The 20,377-nt window shown below is 35.4% G+C and overlaps 1 protein-coding gene across 47 annotated transcripts in view; it reads right to left on the bottom strand.

Moving 5' to 3' along the window:
• Sox5 (SRY-box transcription factor 5) overlaps nt 1-20,377 on the bottom strand; it is a 973,116-nt gene that overhangs the window by 30,317 nt on the left and 922,422 nt on the right. For 46 of the 47 annotated variants that reach the window (XM_087213447.1, XM_087213465.1, XM_087213460.1 and 43 more), the window contains 2 exons: nt 13,402-13,579; nt 2,922-3,067 (listed from right to left, as the gene is read on the bottom strand). In XM_087213447.1, coding sequence (XP_087069573.1) covers nt 2,922-3,067; nt 13,402-13,579 — 324 coding nt within the window. The remainder of the gene's footprint in view (nt 1-2,921; nt 3,068-13,401; nt 13,580-20,377) is intronic. The other variant, XM_021259095.2, reaches the window with a different exon arrangement.

Raw genomic sequence — 20,377 nt, 5'->3', positions numbered from 1 at the left:
ATTCAGGTGAAAAGAGAAAAATGACAGTGCAAATTATAAAAGGAATTTACCATTATAGTCCTTTAAAACTTTTTATTAAGAATGATGAGAAAAAATTCCAAACCAAAACTGACCTACATACTGGCCATCAATAAACCTGAATGATTACAAAAATGTAACAAAAAGTCAGTGTGGGAAAGTAACAGCACACTGTGCATGGTGATGTTGCTTTACGTGGAAGGACAAATATCCACCTGTGTCATCTCAGATATATGACTGATTGGACATATGGAGTATTCAGCCTTGATAGATGAGTTGACACACCCATAAATATGCAATGATTTAACAAGCAAGATATTATTTTGATCCATATTGTAAGCTCCATAAAGCCTGAGACTGTAGTTTTTATATGAAACAATACTGCAAGCACATAGCCCCAAATACATAATAGGTACTGATGTGAATAATTACTAATGAAAAGATATCAATTTGATATTATTATCTCATTCCCATAAATTGCACAGACATAGATTAATCATTGTAGAAATGATACTCAAGCTAGTTCAGTAGGAAAAGGCAAACATAAGCCACACTAGGAGCGATTTCAAAGAGCTTCAGTAGTCTCACTTTTATTGGGAGGAATCAGCATAACGTAAAGGATGAGCTAATTCAGACACTGGTTCAGAAGGTTTCCTTATACAAGAGTTTGTCACTACATTACTACATTACTAGACTGCTTCATTTTCACAAATTAAAATTTCATTTAAAGTCAATGAAAATGAGTTCAAGACTTAGCTCAACTACATTGCAAGTGCATAGTAAAGAAATTCAGGAAAAATAACCTCGAGAACAGAGACATCTTATCTGGCCAACAGTTATTGGCAGGTATTGTAAAATAGATTTTACAAAAGTTGTTATAATTCTACTGAAGTGGTAGCTTTCAACAAAGGCAACTTTCACTCCTACAACCCAAATATGAGGTGTTAGAGAAATAAAATAAAGCACAGTTGTGGAGGTGGGACAAGAGGTGGAAATAAGGTCCCCAACCATGGACAAGTATAGAGTAAAGTGAATACAGATGGTTCCACTCCTGTTACTTAATCAAAAGACTGTGCAGAGCCACTGGAACCAGTATAAAGTCATGTGTTAGAACAACAGCTGATCTGTATTAGAGAAGATTAACTCAGTGCCATGGTGGAGGGCCCAGGATTATTTTATGTACTTCTATTGCCTTACAAGCCGTCGGCACAATTATTGCCCTCCGATGTGAATGACTGATCTGTAACCACAGCTAAACAGCATGCTTCTTGGGGGCCTAGGAGCTTCATGAAGATGAATTTCCATACCATCAAAGTGCTTTTAATGGGCTCCCTGATCCAACCACAAGGCCCGTTTTGTAAGTACACAGAACTCAGGATGAAGGCTTCCTGTCCAAAAGGATTTGGTCGGTTGTCACTTGACAATTCCCAGCCAGCACAGGGGAGGCGAGGGGGGGAGATAGGTAGAGTTGTCTCTGCTTTGGAGGATTAAAAAAAAGGGTACAGATGCTTGCTGAATGCAACCAACTGCTGTATCCACAGCTGAATTCAATGCGCTTAACAAATAACGGCAATTTAGCTATGCTTGCGAGGAATAGCTTGAGTCACTTTGCATTAGCATCTGGCTGAGTGTTAAACTCATTTCTACATGGGGAGCAGAGAAAAGGAATTTCTGTTCAAGCATCCTTTCAAGAATGTTTAAATATTTGAATATAAATTCCTTTATGCTTGCAATCATTCCTTCTTAGAGCTGTCACTTTGCTTTTCCTCTTCCCTTCTGGTGCTTAGCTGTAAAAATTTTGTGTCCTTCCCACTGCAACAATGTCACCCTTCTTATGTTATAAGACTCCAAGGATGTATCCTGACCCACGTTCTGTCCCCTAGAGACAGAGAAGAATTGAACTGTTTCTCCATCCTACATTTTTATGCATTCTAGGACCAGAGGAAAAAAACAGCTGTGACAGGATCATCCCTACATTTCACCTGGACCATGCAGATTGTGAGCTTTTAGTGATTATACACTGAATTTTACATGAAACCTGGGAAACCAGAGAGCTATCCAAATCAGCAATCTGCTCATTCTGGACAATTTTTCTTGGCTCATGTGCTTTTGATTATGATGAACTTTGAAGTTATTGCTAAGTAGCCAATCATTTCCCCCTTATCTGTTCTATCTATAGGATTGTGTACAAGAGATTTGGTGATACTTTAAAATTTCCCTTCAAAACATAGCAAATATTACCAAAAGAGGCTTATCATTTTGAACATCTATAATGACATAATATTTTCTGATTAAAACACAATATGTACTTAAACAAAATAGCTTGAAATTGTTATATCCCAGACAAATTCAGAAGTTTCACCAGACTGAGGTATAATAACTAACAAAGTTTTAAAAAGCAAAGTTTTCTGATAAAGTAAAAATTTCCAATTTCACAGCCACTTAACACTTGACAGTGCTCTGCACTGGAAACATTATCAGCAGCACAGGATCCTACATATTTAGAATATGAGCATGGGTATCATCCAAGCTTATGGTGATTAAAGAAGATTTAGTATTTTCAAATCCCGCTCATCCCCCAATACAAGTTAAGTATCTCTGTAAAGCAGAACTTTCACTCAGATTCAGATATTTCGAAGGCCACTTCATTTTCATACAAACTGGCATCATAAAGGGGGATATTAATCGTCAATAAGGATTGGAGATGGATAAAGAGAATTATAAATGTTTCCCACTTCCAGATGGTTTTGATTAGGATGGGCATGGGGACTACTGCATTGATGGAGGGAAATGAAAAAGGGAGAACCATCATTCAGAGCATGGTAAATTGAAAAGATAAAAAAGAAAGCATCCAGGCATGTTAATGAACTCTTCCTGGAAAGTAAATTATTTCAGGAACTAACCTTTTCTGTCCGGCAGTTATTGAGACCTAGACTATTCACAACAGCCACCTTCCCATCAAGCACCTGTTGTTCCCGCCGAAGTTGCTCCTTCATCTGTCGAGCTTCCTGGATTGCCTTGCTGACAGCATCGTGATCATTTAAATAACCTGAAAATGAGACAGAGCAAATGTACAAAGGCATGGCAAGGTTTGCCTTTAACCACACAAATCTCTTCTGTGTCGGGTGACGGCTAGTGCCTGGCATGTAAGAATTTCTTTATGGAATTTGTCTAAAATTAATCAATGAATGAGTAATTGATTGATTCGCACATTCATACATGAACATGTGGCCAAACATCTGTAGTAAAAACATATTTAAGTGAAAGCTGTTTCCAAATATTTGGAAAGAAGTTTAAAATATAATTTAAAATGAACTTTTTAGTTATTACCTAAATATTCTGTAGTGCAAAATAAAACCTATCTGCTTATTTTAATGCAAGGAACATTTGGATGTCATCATAAGATATAGGTGTTATTAATTATTACTATGATTATTGAATGTCTCATAATATGAGGAAGCTTAGAGGAGTTTATGAATAGCACTATTATGTTTCTTAGATACAGAGGAATAAATCATTAAGTGACTGAAAGAAGAGCATTTTCCCTTACATCTATTTATGGTGAAGTAAACTACAGGTGGCAGTGCTTTGCTGTGGATTCAAACTTGTTTTTTAATACTTAAGAGTCTGAATTTCAAACACAGAATGTAACCAAGCACCTGCAATTAAGAAAAAATTGTGGCAACTATTCACTATAGTAGCACTTAACTCACACTTTTCCTAAGATGGTTAAATGGCTAGCTTTTGTCTGCAGCTACACAGTCCAGAGTTAGTAAGGAACACCACCAAAATATTTCTTTTAAAGAGTAACAGGGATCGGGAGCTAAACTAATTTTAACTTTGTTTTAATACTGGTCATTTATCTGCTGCACATTATTATGATGAGCTCATGATATTAGCGTAGCATACTGATGGGAATCAATGGCTCTTACAAATATTTAAAGAAAAGCTAATATCTCATCTTTCTCTCTCCCTATCTTTTAACTGGGGCATAAAATGGCATAAAATGAATCTGTACTATGAAATTGCCCAGAAAAGGGACTTGTTTGTGACATGAGGCTAAATCTAACCAGATCCATTGGTGAATTGCGACAGATGGAGGGACTGTGAGACAGAAGGCAGGCGCTAATCACACACAAAATGACCGGCTTGCCTCAACATGTCCCATGGATTCCAGCAAACTTTACACCCTAATCCATTTTTAGAACAAAAAACATCTGGGCCATAAATCCTCTAATCTGCCAAAACACGCTATTAAATCCCATGATTTGTTGAAAAACACTAAGATTAAAGAAAGGAAATATAAAATGGCTAACTGCCGTGTTAGGAAAGTGTTATTAATACTCTTTCTTTGTCTCAATTATGAATGTTCTGGTACTAAAGAGCCTTGTCTAATCATGTCAGATTATACATCCCGGTTGTATTGCTAGACTCTTCTATCTGATCTGCTGATTGCCAAAAAACATAAAATATTTTCTTGCTGCTTAAACATTTCTCTTGAAGAAACTGATGTCAGATTGGTGCAGTGCTTCACTTTGGAAGGTTTCTAAGTAGTCCACACCTTTCCTCCTAACTATGCACAGACTACACCTGCTTCTCTCATCTTCTTGAGGATGAAGATAAGTTCCATGTAGGTGATAAAGAGGTGCCTTAAGAACTATTATAAGCCTTTCAGAGCTAATCTTTGGTATTTATTCACAGACCAAAACACTTCTGCTCTTTATAAATACAATATGAACTGGAAAACAAACCAAGGACTGATCTTTAGAGTTAATATTTACTGTAAAGGGTAGTTAGCCTTATATTATCCTTAACATACTGATTTGGTCCTTCCGAACAATTGTTGTCATATGTTATTCCTGACCTTATTCTGTTCTTTCATTATTCTAAAAGAAATACACTCTTAAATGACAGTGATGGCCCAGATATATTTACTTAGTAAAATCTTAAGAGGATTACTCCCGACTTTCCTGTTCTCTAACTTCTGTTTATATTTTACCTCGTTTCATGCATTGCGTAGTCTATTTAACATTTCCAAACCACAAATGTATTGTATAAAACCATGGATTCTTTAGGCTTCTTATGGATTGAGATGATAGCACTGTGCAGGAAAATGATTAATATAGATGCAAGAGGAATACAAATTACCATGAAGGTGGTTAGTTGACAAATATGTTCTGTAATGGCTAGTTCCACATTGAAGTGATTGCAGGTGGTAAAGGGTGTTTGCTTTAAAATAAACATTGTTGCTTTTAGAGACTCTCCAGTTTCCATTATAACGTTATATGACATTCTATCATTTGTATGTGTATGTTAAATCAAGGCCATTTATATATTACAGATTCAATCTTCATAGCTTCATTTGTTGGTTCCTGACATATTGTTCTCATCATAGTCAACAAATCTCCAGCCTTGCTCACTCTCTTTCTCAGCCAATGGCCTTGTGTCAGACCAGTGAGGCTGAATGCTCCCCTTCCTGCCCCCATGCCAAATCCTACACTCTGCTAGCCACAGATCTCTGTTATGCCCATTTCCCCTTGGCGTTTCAAAGAAAATGGTGTCCTCTACTTTCAGTCAAGGAAAATCCCCTACACATGTTCTCAATTTCTCTTTCTTTTCATTGCTGGTTCTCATATCATCCACCTGATCTCTACCATGTCCACTCCACAACCTGTAAGTATCTGAGCTACACTTTTCCCCTATTACATGCAAGGTTCCTCCTTTAACTTTGTTTTGCCATCTCTCTCTCTCTCTCTCTCTCTCTCTCCAATCAAGCTTCTCAAAGATGCTTTATCTCACACTCTCCCATTCTCTCCTCACTACAATCTTTATGTCTTGTCCCCTGTAGTGTTTCAGTTGCCAAATCTTAGGGCATTTTGCATCCTTGCGGAATGATAGTACAGTATTAACTCTCCTGTCCTTATGGAAATTTCTTCCTTCCTTGCTTTTCATCACAGCACAGTTCTACTTTCATCTCTCATCTCCTTCCATCTTTGTATTCTTGCCTGTGATATTTTCTTCACCTGCTCTATGATTTTGGTCCAAATTTATAACCATCAATAAAAGTGAGTGTTTGAAAGTTGGACAAGCCTGAATTAAACCCTAGCTTTGCCACTTATATAAATTATACAATTGGGTTTATTTTTCTAAATCTCAACTATTTCGTATGTTAAATGGGCATAACGCTCACTATATATAGTCTCTCTCTCTCTTTTTTTTTTGTACTAGGGATTGAACTCAGGACCTTGTGCTTGTGAGGCAGGCAGCAGCACCACTGAGCTAAATCCTTGGCCGTAGATATAGTCTCTTGACAGAATAAATGATCCATGAAAGTAATTCACTGTCACTTTATTTACAAAGTGGCATAGTGACATAAACAGAAGTTGGGGACTAGATTCAAATGGATCTGGATTTCCACTCCTTGGAAAGTGTAGTATCTGACAAATTATGAGCATTTAATCTTTTTCCATTTCTCTCAACTGTGAAATAAATGTAATGCTGATGGAATAACACATATGAAAGAGTAGGTAGAACTTAGAATCTGGAGGCAGTAAATAAGGTTAACTCCTTTCTTTTCTTTTGTTTTCATTATTTATGTACCTTTAACATTCTTCTTACATGGTTTTGACCATGACAGTTCAATCTGTGAGGGGATGTCATTTCTAGGTTGGCACCGAGGTTCAAATGAATTAGAAGTTAGTCCATCAGAGTTCAAAGTGTCCCAAAATTGTCATTTGATACACTTGATTTTGTCTTTATCATAAATTTATGCAGGAATTTTGTCTAAAAACAGGACTAGAAGGGAGAGTACATGTGTAGAAGTTTGGTGAACCACTTAGCAGGCACAGGACAATATGAGTGCTACTTAATATTTCAAATGAAATTTGGAAAATACTGGTTAGGAATCGTTCACACAAGAAACTTGTGAGGTTCTATAACTGTTAAATTCAAAGTTTGCTTTTTTATGTCTTGATGTTTCTTCTTAACCACTATTTTAAAATTCTCCATTTCTTTGTTTTTTAAAAAAGCATCCATCATATACACTGTTGGGGGCAGAAAAGAAGGAATGAATTGGAAAGCAATTTTAGAGGTGATAACCTCTAAAGGGACAAAATTAGTAACAGTGGATGCCCACGGTAAAGAAAAAAAAAGAAACTAAATTACCTGTAACGTCTTGAATTTTGTCCCCCCAAAAGATATGTACAAGTCCAAAACCCCAGTATCTGTTAGTGTGGTCTTATTTGGAAATAAGGTCTGTAAAGATATAATTAAGGTGCCTGAGTTGAGATCATCCAGGATTTAACGTAACTCCTAATCCCGTGACAGTTGTCCTTGTAGGAAAGGGAGAGAAAGATGTGACCCACTGAGAAAGGAGAAAACTTTAGACTGAAAACATGAGCCAGGTAAACCTCTCCTCCTTTAAACTGCGGGGCTGGGTCTTATAGCTAGCAATGGGAGAGCCAACTAATAACAAAACCCTTGGGACGGACCCTACTGCTTAAAGGAGTATTTCATAAAAGATGATCTGTCCTAGTCTGTTAAAAAATCCATGCTTAAGTAAGGGTAGGAAATATTAATGTTAAAAAGATGTTTGCATTGTGTGAATTTTCAAAATCTTGAAGATGTTAATGTGCACTGTGAATCTTCAAGAGATGAGAGCAGTCAAAATACAATGAAATCTTTGAAACTCTTTAATGTCCCTCTAAAAATGCGATTGTGGGATGAGTTCCATACATTTTGTCATGGTCTAAAAGTTTCTTCATGTCATCAACTCTGCTCATCCTTCCCATGTCCCCTCTGGCCAGTTTCTCATGAGTCCTGTGTTTAAGCTACAGAGACCTTTTTCTGGCTCCAAAGACAGGCCTTGTCCTCTTGTCCCCATTTCTGTCTCCCAAGATTTCCCTTTGGTGTAAGTGCTCCCTCTTTCTGACGTGTTCAGAAGGTTTCCTTGGGCTTGCAAGGCAGGCGGTGGAACCACTAAGCTAAATCCCCAGCCTTTAAAATTGATCCCTTCTCTGGGGACTTCTCTGACACACCCCCACATGTTCCTTGCAAGTTTAGTTCTGCCCGTGTATCTCCCTTCGAAACCTTGTGAATGCTCTTTATGCCACAGTCTTGAGGTTTTTGTAAGTTGTCTGCTGCTTCCGCCTATTACTTGAGGGCATTTATTTTGTTCAATCTTGTATTATTTTGGCCTATATTAGGGTTAGAAGGAATAAAAACATTTTTAAATTGAAAGTATCTGGCCTTGTAATTCCAAATTCATTGATTGTCTCTGTCTTCCCAGCAATGGAAACCTATACCTCAGGGTACAGGTTTATTAAAGTTCATGGATTTAACCAATGATATGAAGGCAACACAAATTTTCATTTACTACATACGTATTTTACATAAAACCTTTCAGCTGTAAGTAAGTATAAGAGCATAACTGTTTCCAGTGATTTCAACAAATGCCATTTTCTTTCTATTTCTGAGGTCACTTATCATAATTAAAATTTTGGTACCTTGATATGTAACCATTTGTTAATCTGTGAAAGCGCACCAGAATCATATAATAAAAGTGAAAGCAATTTATAAATTGTAAAGTGCTACATAATTATCATATGTGATTCAATGATACCCTTAATTTCCTCATAATCTAGGAATTACAGTAATCTCACTTAATCACTAACTCTGATGAAAGGTTTTCTCAGTAAAACCCTCATCTAAGTTATTCTCCTTAAAAAGGTAAACTAGTCTAGGTCTCTTCTGGTTCCAAATGAATTTTTGGATTGTTTTCTCGTGGAGGGGTGAAGGGCGCACAGGTAATGGGGAAAAAATAAGAACCAAGATACATCATGTACAGGTAGAAGCACCCAATGATAAATGTAAACGTATTGTATACCTAAAATGTACCAATAAAAGAATTTAAGCAAAAAAAAAGGTACACTAATGTAATTTTATGGTAACATTCACCTTCATGTCATTATATTTTAAATCAGGAAATTATAGAAATAATCTATGCAATAAACATGGACATATTTTCTTTCATTTTATGTGGTCAATATGTCTCCACTGCATTTGCACAGGCAGACTTTTCGTGTGCCTCTGAGGAGTGAATAGTAGGGTTACACATTCCAAGTGTGTACCAGGACAAATGTACCAGGACAGAGGCTGTGGGCACCTGAAGCCTCAGCCCAGATCTGCTTGTCCTCCTGCCTTTACAAAATGTTCGGCACATAGAAGGTATTTAATTCTCACTTGGACAGATAGGTGAGCGGGTAAAAAATTAAGAACACCATTCAATGCAGAGTGACCACCAATAGACAGCAACTAGAAAGAAAGAAGATTAAGGTTCTAAGCATCAACCTCCAATGGCTGCTACTGTAGACCACATATTAGGACACATGTTAAAATTAACACAGGGGCGAGGAGTGTAGCTCTGTGGTATGGTGCACGCTTGGCATGTGTGAAGCCCTGGGTTTGGTTACCAGTGCTAGAACAAAACAACAAAAATTTAAACATAGCGTCATAGGATGGTCTATACTCTGAAAGGAACTTGCTTTTAATGCCTGAGTGTGCACAGAGCCTTAAGAGCTCTCTATTCCTTATTTGTAAAATGACAACTTTTGGCTAGATGATATGGATATCTGCTCCATCTAGTTAAAAGTTTATAATTTTAAAATAACTGCAATGAGAAAATAGAACATGCTTTGAAAAAAGCTAAAAGTGTTATACATATGTGCAACATCGGTGAAAAGGGCCTAGGAAGGAAAGATAACACCTGGATGAAAGACTCTAAAATCATCCATCATTCTTCTGAACTACTCATCCCTCATTCCTCTGAAGGATCCCCCTTCTTGGGCCCTGCAGATCATCCATGTACCAATCAAAACCATTTTTATAGAACACACTGTAATACTGGCCACCAATTTCAAAAAGTCACTTTCTATATTTGTAGTTAACAGATACATAGCAAAGAGGCCCATGCCATTAATGATAGCTTAAGTTATCTTCTGGTCCACAGTTTTCCATAGTTTATTAATGGCATAACACATTAATTCTTCTTTCAGAGTGACCTTTACAACACCATTAATCCTCACAGCTTTTATCCAACTACATTATTACTCATTACATTTTCAGCTTTCAACATCTGCATTTGTTGAAAAGAGAAAAGTAAATTGTAGTGGCCTCAAACTCTTGGAAAATATGAGGGATGTGCATGTGCTGAGTGGACTTTTCAGGAAAAAAAGTAAGATATTTTAGTAATAGAGAAAGTCATATGATAAATGTTTAACACACAATCTTGCCTTTATAAAATACTTTGTCAAACTTAATCCTTGAGAATGCTGAAGTAAAAAGTATATATATGATAAAACACATATATTTTAGTTATTCTATTAGTTAAATATTTTAGTTCTAAGAACATTACAAAAGTAGTTCATATATCAACACTGTGATATTTATGAGCCTTCATGTATAGCATGGCAGTGAATCATTCTTGCCAAATAAATTTTTTTTTCTTACATGGTTAGTACATAAATGTAAATCTAGTCTGACTGACATTTAGGACACTGAGCAAAGTAACTGAGCATTAGCCCATAATGGTGAAAGAGCACATCTGAATTTCATACTTAAACTTCAAGCTTCTCAAAACTTCAGTTCTCACTGTTTCTATTCTGGTTGCTGCCCTGTTGCCCCAGACTGAATTCCCCTTAACAAATAATTTTGGATTCTAGTTTGTGGGATTAAAACATTTGAAATACACTCCTTCAGTTTTCTGTCTGGCCCAAAATTTCTTTGAACTATGGCCATTTTCTCTTCATTTTCTTCAATCTCGGGCAAACAATGGAGCTTTTCTCCTTCCTAAGCCTAGTCCTTTCTCATCATTTCTTGTTATATTATCACCCTGTACTCTTGCACATATATATGTCTCCCCAACTCTTTTTCCTTTCCACCACCGGGAGGAATGTATACCTATTCTTAAATCTTTGTCTGTTCAGCCTTCTCAAACTACAATCATCTTTCAATACCAAGTTTAAGAAAGATATTCCATATCAACTGTGCTGTCTTTTCTCGTGTTCTTCAAATCTTTGTACCTAGAAGTCTACTCAAACCAGTCTACTGAAATTTCTTTGTCAGAATCTATCCATCTATGGGCACCAGCTAAATCTAAAGTTTTTTTTTATGTTCTGTAACTTTTTTAAAGAAGGCACCACCATTAAGAATAACTGCTAATTTGGAGAAAGCTTTTTGATCTTCCTAGGCTAAGGTGACATTCTTATCCCAAAATACTCTTTATTAATGTTTCACCTACAGTGTGTATAGTGGTTTTAAATATCTATCTATCTATCCATAGATACTATACTTTGAAACTATTTTCTTCAAAAGTCAGAGCCCAATTCTCCTTTCCCTTGAGTTGGGTGGACTTAGAGATCCTCTTGTAATGAGAAGATTGAAACAGAACTGAGGATGTGTGATTTTTGAAGGACCGGTCATAAAAGGCACTGTGGCTTTCATTTCCACACACATTCTCTCAGTTCACTCACTTGGAAAGATTTTCTGTCATGGTATGAGCAGCCCTGGGGACAGACCCATGTGGCAAAGAGCTGAGGTCTCCAACCAACAGCCACAGAAGCGAGTCATCATGGAAATGGGTCATTCATTCCAAGTAGAGCCCACAGATGACTGCAGCTCTGGCTTCAATTACATGACAGACCCTAAGCCAGAATTAACCAGCTGTGCTGACGCTTAGAAACTCAGATAATAAACGTTGGCTGTTTAAAGGGGCGAAGTTCTAAGTTAACTTTTAATATTCCAATAGCTAACTAGTACAATAGGCACTTCTATGATTCATCATCCACTTTTCTTCTTACTAGGCACAGTCTTTCTGGCTAAACTTATTTGCTGTCTGGCTTCACCAGCCTTGACAAGGAATTATTTCCACATCTAAAATTCCAGCACCTGCTTTACATCATGGTGAGGCTCGCAGCTACCTCCTGAACACTGTGTGTTTCAAAATCAATGCATACTGAACTTTTATATTTTGGTCACCTCCCAATTTGATCCCACTTTAGTCTTCTCTTTCAGAGTTCATGGACACAAAATCTTTATTAGTTCATAAATTCTAAATCCCAGATGTCTCTGTCTCCAATTTGACCCTTACCAGATAGATATATTTGGTTGTGGAGATGTCAATTCTTTTTTAATAATATCTCCTCAATCTATTCTCCCCTTTGCTTTAGCATACTTATTTTTATTCTTGCCCTACACTAAAACAAAGTTTTCTTATTCTAATATCTTTCAGTTGTTAATATTCTTCTGAAAGTTCTGATCACATTGTTTTTTGGAGAAAATGTCAAAATTAGGTAGGATATTATCAATCTGATCCCATCTACATCTTATAGTTTTAGTGTTCATAACTTTCTACTACATATTCATTCCATACTCTGGGCAAATTAGTGCATTTCTAAAAGAATATACTATACTACTGAAATTTTGGTTTTTCTTAAAACTGTAATGCCTAAGAGTGTATCTCTTCTGCAAAGCTCAGTTTTTATTATGTTATCTCGAACTTAGTTTTCCTTGATGCTTCCCAAACAGAATCCAATCTTCTCTTTGACTACAGAATTGTATCTGTGCTCTGAAGTAGCACTTATTGTACCTGACTGGGACCACAGGATAGATAACTTTTCCCAAGTACACTAAGCTAGTTACTTGGGGGCCAGTCTGTATGCTGGCCTCATCACTGTATTCAAGTAATACACATTTCAATGACTGTGCGTTGAATGGCTGAGTGACTGAATTAAGTATTGACATTCTAGTTTATGTATAAATTAAAAATCACTGATTTTTTTTGGTCAGATTATAGAAAGATTGCTTGGTTGTTTATTTACTGAAATTATAGTTATGGAGAAGTGAAGACATCAAAAACTTTCAAAGAAAATGGAATGAAATGAACTTCATAACCTGTGGGTTGTTTTGTTTTTTTTTGCTAAGCTATGCAAAATATATTTCATCATTAGGTACACTTTGTACACATCAAAAAAATGGAAATAAATTTCAGTGATGGAAAAGGCAAGTTACCTACTGACATTCTGGAACCACAGCTCACTACAGTTAGTCATTTAGGCTCTTTGTAAAAATAAACTTATGGACAAGTAGCTACATATATAAACTTAACTCATGCTATTGTATTTTAGGGGACATTATAACCTGGACTTCATTTAGAAGTTTCACTTGTATGTTTAGAGCAGACCAAAACAGTTATTTAAATTGAAACTCCACTACTGAGCTCTACTGAGCTGAAGCCATGCACAGGGTTATGTGTTATATGCCATCAGAGAAGGTTTCATTCAATTGCTATAAACAGAAAATCATAGAGAACAAAGAAACAGAACTTACCTATTGTGCTAACTCTGGCCGAAGGACTAGCTAACGTTGCTGGGACAGAGGCTTTGAGGGGGCCTGCCCCACTGTTTATTCTCAGAGCTGGCATATGGGGAGAGGTGGGTGATGTGGGTGATTTGCCATCAGAGGTCTTGGGTTTAGCTGATAGGTTCAGTGGCTGTGCCACTTCATCCTGCAACGATCATCAGAACATGAGCTGTGATAAGGAAAGGGTGATTTAAAATGTCTAGAAAAACACAAGTGTACAGCCTGTCATTTCCCATTAAATTATTCTACTAATCCATGATCTTAACATTTAATCTGAACATTACAATGTTTCATTAGCTGTCAACATAATGTCACTTTCAACTACATACCGCAATCTTTTGTTGTAAAAGACAAAGTATAAATGCCCTCAGCTATCCACAGAAAGCACACAATTAATGTAACCTGTAAGAGATATTTTTAAATATTCCTTTATAATATTCATTTTTAAAACCTCTAAAGAACAGAAGTTCAATCTCAAGCATCTTTGTATCCTTCTGCTTAGGCAGAGCACTTGGAACTTCAGTGATGTAGGACTTAAAATGGTTGTGTAGCTCTGATCAGAACTCCTGTCTGAGTTAAACACAAAAAAGAAGAAAATTTTCTAACTTTCTTATAAAATAACCATTTCATCTAGGTTTCCAAGAAACATTTTTGGATTTCATTTAAAAATTAAAACAAATATCTTTAACATTGTCCTAATATGTACTACTTATTTATATGTGACACTGTTCTAAACACTTCACACACATCATGTTTTTAAAATCCAGATTGGTTTTCTAGATTTTCCTTACTGTATGACATATGTGGCATGAAGATCTGCATGAGATCAGCTAGGCATAGTTGATAATTTCCAATTGTTCTATGTTTCAATAAAACTTGATTTTATATCTTCCTATATTAGCCACTAGGAAATTTCATACATAAAATTTATGGATCCTACCATATAACTAAAATTTCTATTGTATCATATAAGTATCAGATAATATTATGTCACTTTTTTAACACTGCCAAAAAAGACAGTTACTGTATTTCTTTCTTGTATGCTAAAATTAGAATACTTTGCCACCTGTTTGTACAACATTGTTTATATTACATCCAATTTCACATGCACATTATGGTAGAATAAAAATTTAGTTTCACCTTAGGTAATATTTCATGAGTTAAGAATATAAAATATTTACCAATAGAAGACCAAATGCTTGAAAGAAGAAAAATTTTTAATCAAATAGGATAATTAGGTGGCCTGGAAACATGTTAATTAATGCAAATAAAATTTTTACTTACATATTCACCCCCAAAACACTGAAATTAATCACTGTATAAAATGACATCTATTTCAAGTTTATTTTCTAAAGAGGTTTATTATTAGATTTGATACTGTGGTTAGGTGTACTTAACAAAACTCATGAACTGCCTAGGAAAAACTACTCTCCGAATTTTCTAGTTCATTTTTTGTTTCTTTCAGAGAAAAGAATAATTATTTGAAAATCCATGAGATAATTCAAACTGGCAATCTTGTATTTTGTGAGATACATAATAAATTAATGATCCTTACTTCAAATTTGTATTCATTCATAGAATCTTGGTAGGAAGTAAAATAGGGTAATTTCATGAATGATTCAAGACATAACTTTGAGAAATTTACTATTGCATTTAAAACACTATAGGGGAAAAATTATCCCCAGATTGCTCAATTTGAAACACTCATTTGGGCAATTCAAACAGAAGTACTGTGTCCCTTTTACATATGTATTTGGGGATGGATGAGTAGTTGTCAACATGTGCTCCCTGGTCTAGCACCCTTAGCACCATGGTGGAGCTTGTGGAAAGGCAAACTATCACAGTTCCTTTGGGGCTTTGCCCCAGAAATCTGTGTTTTAATAAGTATTCCCAGATGATTGTGATGTATGCTAAAATGTTTGAGGACCACTGCCTTACACAATGTAAAGGGAACATATTTTAAAAGTTCTTTTTAAAAAAAATTCCTCAATATGAGCAGGCAACACGACAAATTATGCAATATTACCTCAGTCTTTAACATCTGATTGGGACACGGTGGATTCTAACAATAAACAATGGAAACTTTCATGTGCATAATACACTAAATGCCACTGAGGTTCAATGGGTCAATAAGGATTAGAATTCAGATCTTGTCCCCACCAATTAAATCTAAATATCCTGATTGCCCCGTATGGACTTTGCTAAATATTTTCTATGCAGCTATGAAAATTCCAGGCATTTCTCCCCCTCCACCAAATGCTGTACCTGTTTACTACCCTCTGTGTGAAAGCAATGGCTTCTGTGACAGCCCTAGAATTTCCTTTTCACAGTATCAACAACTCTTGAAAAAGTTTTGGGGAATGCTTCGAGAAATTAAAAGTAGCTGTTTAGCTTGCCTATGCAGGAAAAATCGAGAAGTCAATGTATTCCCAGCCTTGGAATAGGAGAGATTTATGAGCACAGAGGAAATACAGTGTTAGTGTATACACAAGGGGACTGACGGTGTTGATGAAGAGGAGAGGGCTGTGGATGCTGATAGGGTGAAATGTCATACGTCTTAGCTTTAAACACTAAGAGCTATTACCTGTGCATGCTAAAAGATGAGTATTCAAAGCATTTATTAAAGCAAGAGACCCACTGGAACTCTTAATATTCCTAATTCAAGGCAGCACAGATGTCTGAAAGCCAAAAAGTGCAAGGCCCCAAGGACATAACTGAGGCTGACAGTTCCAAAGTTGATATAAATGTCAGTCAGAATTGCCCTTTTATTCTCTTCCACCCTGTGACAGGGCAGATAGTATATTTAGGAAGAACTCACATGCTTGATCCTTATAGTGGTCATTGAATAAATAACTTTGATCTATTGTATGATATTATTTCAAAATTTGGTTTCATCAGTAATTTACTTCTGAGATACTACACCAAGGGCTCATTATTCATGAAAAATACAGAAATCACAGTAGTTTCCCATTTTCTATTAATTATTTTTCATTCAACAAGATGAAAATTTAAAAACCTTAACTATGAAATGGACATGAACTATTTATTCTTGGCACGAATTCTCACAATTATGACTATTAGCAACAGATATTGAAGAGATATATTTTTCTACTTTCTTCAGGAACAACTGGAGAGCTTAGCATGATAACTACTATTCTTACAAATAAAGTATAAACTTAAAAATACATATAAACAAGTTACAAATAAGAGAATACAAATCATTTTCAAGGTCAAGAAAGCACTGTAAAATATAGCATTTCTAGAAGTATATCATCATAAATTGAGGAAAGCAATTTGCCTTTAATTCCATGCCCAATTAGTAAATGTTGTTGCTAATTAAAACTATTGAAAAGGCATATTTCATGTACACACAGAGATAGTTATGAATAATTTATGTATTTGTTGAGTAGCTCCAACTTGTATATGATAACATATAAAGAATTTAAACTTAAACACGTAAGTTAAATTAAATATGTTTTTACTAATTGGAAGCTATTATTTCATTTGTAGATTTCACTATAAATATTTTTAATCAATTGCTTAATCTTAAGCACTCTGAAGTAATTAATAATCTCATGGAAGAAACTAAGGATGGGAAAGTTCTACTCAGGCTCAGGTTTTTGGATTCAACACACAATGCTCTTTTACATATATGTGACAACTTTCACCCTAAACTTAAAAAGACATGGATTGAATGTAATTTCTGAAATTTGAACCTAACCATGTAATTCTATCATACAATAAACCACATGAAGGTTAATATACATGAAACAAGATAAAATAATGCACTTGGTATTTTCTACATTAGTTACAAAGTTAAGGGACAAACTGTGGATTTATTTTTAGTAACTTTGTGTGCTTTTCTGTTCTCTACAATGCACAGCATCAAAAATTTCTTTTGGCAATACTAAAAAGTTGTTTAGACTATTCTTTGAGAAAAATAATAAGAATTCACATAAAATATATATCTAGGAGTAAATATTTTTTATTTAAAAATGTAAGGTTTAGGAATTTCTCATGAATATAATTTCTTCTAATAAACTACTGGCTGATATTGTCTGAAAAGGAATGCAAAGCAAATAAAATCCAAATAAACACTGTCCATGCATTTTCTGCTTACTTATAGCTACTATAACTTGCTCAAAAGCAAACATCTCAATTAACATGATCTTGTGTGCACTGTATTCGAAATATTATGGAGTCGTTAATTAATTTGTATTTCAGGTTGTGACAATCCACCCTAGAGGTAAATTTTTTTTTTTCTTTTTTTTTGTGTTGGGAATCAAACTCAGGACCTTATGCTTGCCAGGCAGGCACAGCGCCAGTGAGCTAAATTCCCGGCCCAGAGATAAAGTATGTAGAGAAAAGAATGTGACACAAATTTGTAACCTTAAATGTACTGAAGAAATGCCAATTGTCATCATGAACATATAGATTATTCTAGATAATCTTAACAGTGTAAAATAAATACAGAAAACAACCCATTTCATTTAGATAAATTATAGAAAATGGATATTTCTAACAAAATTGTATTAATATTCATCATTTTATGATGTAGAACAACCAAATGACTCAGAAAAAACAAATATAATTTAACAAAAAGCATGTTCACAGTCTTGGAGGATTATTTCTCTTCTCCCTGTCTCCCTCGGCCTTTCATTTCTTTGCTAAAAATTTTTAACAGAGACTTTAAAAAGATAGGGATATCAGTGCCCTAAGGAAGTCTACTCATTTCTTTCTATTTTTAATCCTTGTCCTTCACAATATGAAAATAGACCTATTCCTGAGTTGTTGGCCCATACGATGCCCCACCTATGATGTGCGAATGATGATATCCTTCAGAATAAAATGTTCAACTTTACATCCTTATTCATTATCATTATTCAAATATTAGTGTGGTTCCATGCCACACCACAGTTGCTTTGAAATTCCACTTAAATATTTACCTACATTAATTATTAAATATCAAACATGTATTTGGCAGGTAAATCTATATTACACTAATGCCAAAAGACAAGAATATATAAACTTATTCACTCATCCATTCATACATCTACTCATTCATTATTTATCACACAGTACTTCCACTATTTATTAATGGATTTTATCTACTGGAGACTGGAAAATCAGAAATCGGCAGACATCTAGACATGTGGCTTAGAAGCATTTGTTTTCTGCAGTCAATAATAAGAAAAGTTTGAAGTACACTTACTTTTTATTTAAATTCTAGGTATAGATGTCTGTGGAACATTTTTCCTTTAAATTGAATTCCTTGAGGACAGTTTGTCTATAGATTTACTATATTGTTTCATTTATAAAAGCTCCTTAATTTTCAATCGTCATATAATGAGACTGAATACACATGCATGTGTGTATATACATGTGTCTGTGCATGCCTATCTATGTGTGTGGTGTAAATATATAAACTTCAGGCTTCTTCGGTATGGCTTGAAAACTGATTTCCTCATATTTGTCACAAATACTCATGTTAAGTAAGTAGCTATAACAACATATGGGGAAGAGTGAAGACATTCATTAAACATGTTGCACAATTAATCATGCTGCAGCTATTATTCTCCCCGATGAAATAATCTTACTAGGAATGCTACATGACAGCCTGCATTATATAATGTTCATTGTTGGCGCACCACTCCTCCCTGTAAGTGTGTGCTTACTTTCAACCTTTCCCTCTCTTATTCTATCCCAGTTGTTCATGGTGGGAGCCCCCTTTCACCTTTCCCATCCAAATAAAGAGGTTTTCTAGAGGAGACAAGACAAAATAGAAATGGTATGACGATCTCCAACAAGACTGGTGTTGATGTTTACTTTATGAAAAACTTGGAGGAGTAAAGGTCTACATTTATGCGCAAGATTCAATCAAACTAACACATAGAAAACTGTAAACCAGTCTTAATTTTTTTTAGTTTCTTGGCCCCTGAAGAATTAGAAATCTTACTCAAGTGGATGATCCTAACTCTAGAGGTAGGGCTCTAAAAATTAAGTCTATCATCTTACAAAGCACATAGGCTTGAAGCCCCCTTTCCTGAACAGATGCTTCCTTTTTGATCTACAAAATGCAAAATGCCTTGTTAACCAAAAAGAAAGAGCTCCAGGAATTCTTTGATAGGTATGCTTTTGCTGTGTTAATGGTACCATTAGACCCAATTGCTATTTAAATGCAAGCCTTAAGTTATTTAGCTGAGGGTAATATGCTCCAGTTCCTCCTTTGGCTTTCTTATTTTGCCATCTTACACTTTTGCTTAATGTATGTACCTGTGTGTTTTAAAAGTGAATACCAGTACTTTGGTCGGGGGACACTGGCTTCAATTTGGTAATTACACATTTCTTTTACATTTGTACTGTAGGCCCTTAATTAATTAAAAAAATTCAAATAATACCCATCATTCAACTTGTTTAAAGTGCCCTGTGTTCCTTCTCTGTCTTCATCTTAATATTTTCCTCATTTTCTTTGATTAATGTCTCAATACCATAAATTATACAAACACACAAAAATTTGAAAACAATAGAGGAAAGGGTAAAGACTGTGGCTTCTGCAATATCACTTATCTTTTACATTCATAAATTTAAAAAATTGCTGTGAAATACCTAAACCAAAAAAGGAATGCCACTCTTTTTACACAGAATACTTGTATGATAGCTCCCAAAAGGTCTTGCTTCCTAATGTTTTTATGCCCCTGTACAGGCAGTCTCCTCCCAAAATAGACAGTTACGGCACAATTTGACTAGGTCATAAAAGACAGTGTAATTTCAACCCTCCTGTTTGATGGACCACTTGATAACTTCGATCACTTTGAGGGACGACTTGATCAAGTTCAGCACTATTGACACTTTGGGCTGAATAATTCTTTATTTTGTGGGGCTGTCCTGTGTGTTGTAGGACGTCTGTCAGTATGCCTGGCCTCCACCTAGAGGAATTAGATAC

This window comes from Heterocephalus glaber, unplaced genomic scaffold (assembly GCF_053883595.1).
Source record: "Heterocephalus glaber isolate CG9 unplaced genomic scaffold, H.glaber_assembly_v1.0 deba00001444, whole genome shotgun sequence".
NCBI lineage: Eukaryota > Metazoa > Chordata > Mammalia > Rodentia > Bathyergidae > Heterocephalus > Heterocephalus glaber.
Note: the sequence above shows the minus strand (reverse complement) of the source record. Positions and strands in the feature narration are given on the sequence as shown.